The 1,777-nt window shown below is 47.3% G+C and overlaps 1 protein-coding gene across 1 annotated transcript; it reads right to left on the bottom strand.

Annotated features, from left to right (window-relative positions):
- Positions 1-368: 368 nt before the first annotated feature.
- Positions 369-1,316, bottom strand: LOC116630574 (olfactory receptor 6V1-like). Its single transcript, XM_032401270.1, has one exon. The coding sequence runs from the start codon at positions 1,314-1,316 to the stop codon at positions 369-371; it is 948 nt and encodes a 315-aa protein (XP_032257161.1).
- Between the last annotated feature and the right edge of the window lie 461 nt (positions 1,317-1,777).

The raw sequence follows: 1,777 nt of genomic DNA, 5'->3' as shown, positions 1-1,777 counted from the left end.
CAGCCAGACTGGGAAGGAGAGATTTTAATAACACATTTTTATAATAAGAGCTACATTTACAGAGTTTTTACTATGTACCAAATCCTGGACTGAGAATTTTATTTGGATAATATCTTTGCTGATATTATCATACTGTTTTCACTCCAAGGCTCCCTCAAAATCACCTATTCCTTGTCTATCTCAGGCTTACAGATACTTGCCTTTGAAACATTCAGATGGTGTGAGCTCGTTAGCTCTCTGTACTGAGTAAGCAGACTTCTGTGGGGGTGAGGGAGCAGGAGAGACTGGGAAGAAGGAGACTGAGGAGCTCCAGTGTGGGCAGTGGAGGGTCCTTACTCCTGTAACTTAATAGGTGCTCTTGGGCCTTCTCATCTGTGGACTGATGCATCTCTGAAGAGGAGCCTTTTGGTCATATCTTCAATGACCTCCTTGACCTTCTCATTCCGAAGGGTGAAGATGAAGAGATTGAGGAAAGGGGTCACTACTGTAGTCATCAGAGCCACCACCTTGTTGAGGTGTGTGGAGTGGCCCTTGCCTGGCCTCAAATAGATGAAGATGGCACTGCCATAGCCCAGAACCACCACAGTGAGGTGGGAGGCACAAGTGGAGAAGGCCTTCTGGTGCCCAGAGAAGGAGGGGATGTGCAGCACTGCAGCCACAATGAGGACGTAGGACACTATGATCAGCAGCATGGTGGCCAGCACAAACAGTAAGGACAGGAAGAAGTCCATGCATTCAATGTGGCGGGTATCAGAGCAGGAAAGCTTGAGAAGTGGGGCAGAGTCACAAAAGTAGTGGCTGATGATGTTAGGGTTGCAGAACCATAGCCGTGTTTTCTGCAGGGTGGGGGAGACGATGGAGAGGAAGCCGACCACCCAGCAGACCACCACCAGCTTCACACACACTGGACCATTCATGATGGTTGGGTAGTGCAGAGGGCGGCAGATGGCCACGTAGCGATCGAAGGCCGTGTCTGTGAGAATCAGGAAGTGGGTGGAACCCAAAGAGAAGTAAAGGAAAGACTGGGTGAGGCACTCGGCCGGGAAAATGGTCTTATGAGTGCATAGCAGGTCTGCCAGCATCCTAGGAACCACGGTGGAAGTGACCAGCATTTCCATGAAGGAGAAGTTGCAGAGGAAGAAGTACATGGGTGAGTGGAGGTGGGAATCAAGGCATGTGAGGGTGATAATGGCCAGGTTCCCCAGCGCTGTCAGCACATATATCAATAGGATGAATGCAAACAGGAGGATCTGGAACTCATGGAGATGTGAAAATCCCAGCAGCACAAATTCCCTGATGACACTGAAGTTACTCATTGCACTTGATGCCAGTTCTCTGTACTACCTGTGAGAAGCCAGGAAATCTTAGTGGGAAGTTTCCATCAACCCCTGTCTTGACTATACTCCGTGATGGCTGGCCTGGCTCCCCAGGCATACTAACCTGTATGCACGGTAAATCCCAGAATCTAGGAGTTGGACACCTCCACATTATCAACACTCCTAAACTCTTCCTCTACTGTATTCCATTGCTCATCGTTCCATTCAATGTATTTGTTAAGCTCCAACTCTGTATAAGAGATTTGGTGGGTCTGAAAAATACTTCCTAACTCCCATATTTAATGATCATTCCATCATAATACTTGCTATTAGCTGAGTTCTTTCCATGTACCCAGAATTGTGTTAGGTACCTCATACACTACTTCTCTTCATCTTTTGTGCTCAAAATCATCTTCCTTGTGGTCTCTGTAACATTTTAGGCTACAAATAACCCATTTTTG

Source organism: Phoca vitulina, unplaced genomic scaffold (assembly GCF_004348235.1).
Source record: "Phoca vitulina isolate PV1807 unplaced genomic scaffold, GSC_HSeal_1.0 scaffold4, whole genome shotgun sequence".
Taxonomy (NCBI): domain Eukaryota; kingdom Metazoa; phylum Chordata; class Mammalia; order Carnivora; family Phocidae; genus Phoca; species Phoca vitulina.
The sequence above is the reverse complement of the archived record's forward strand: the minus strand, read 5'-3'. Positions and strand labels throughout refer to the sequence as shown.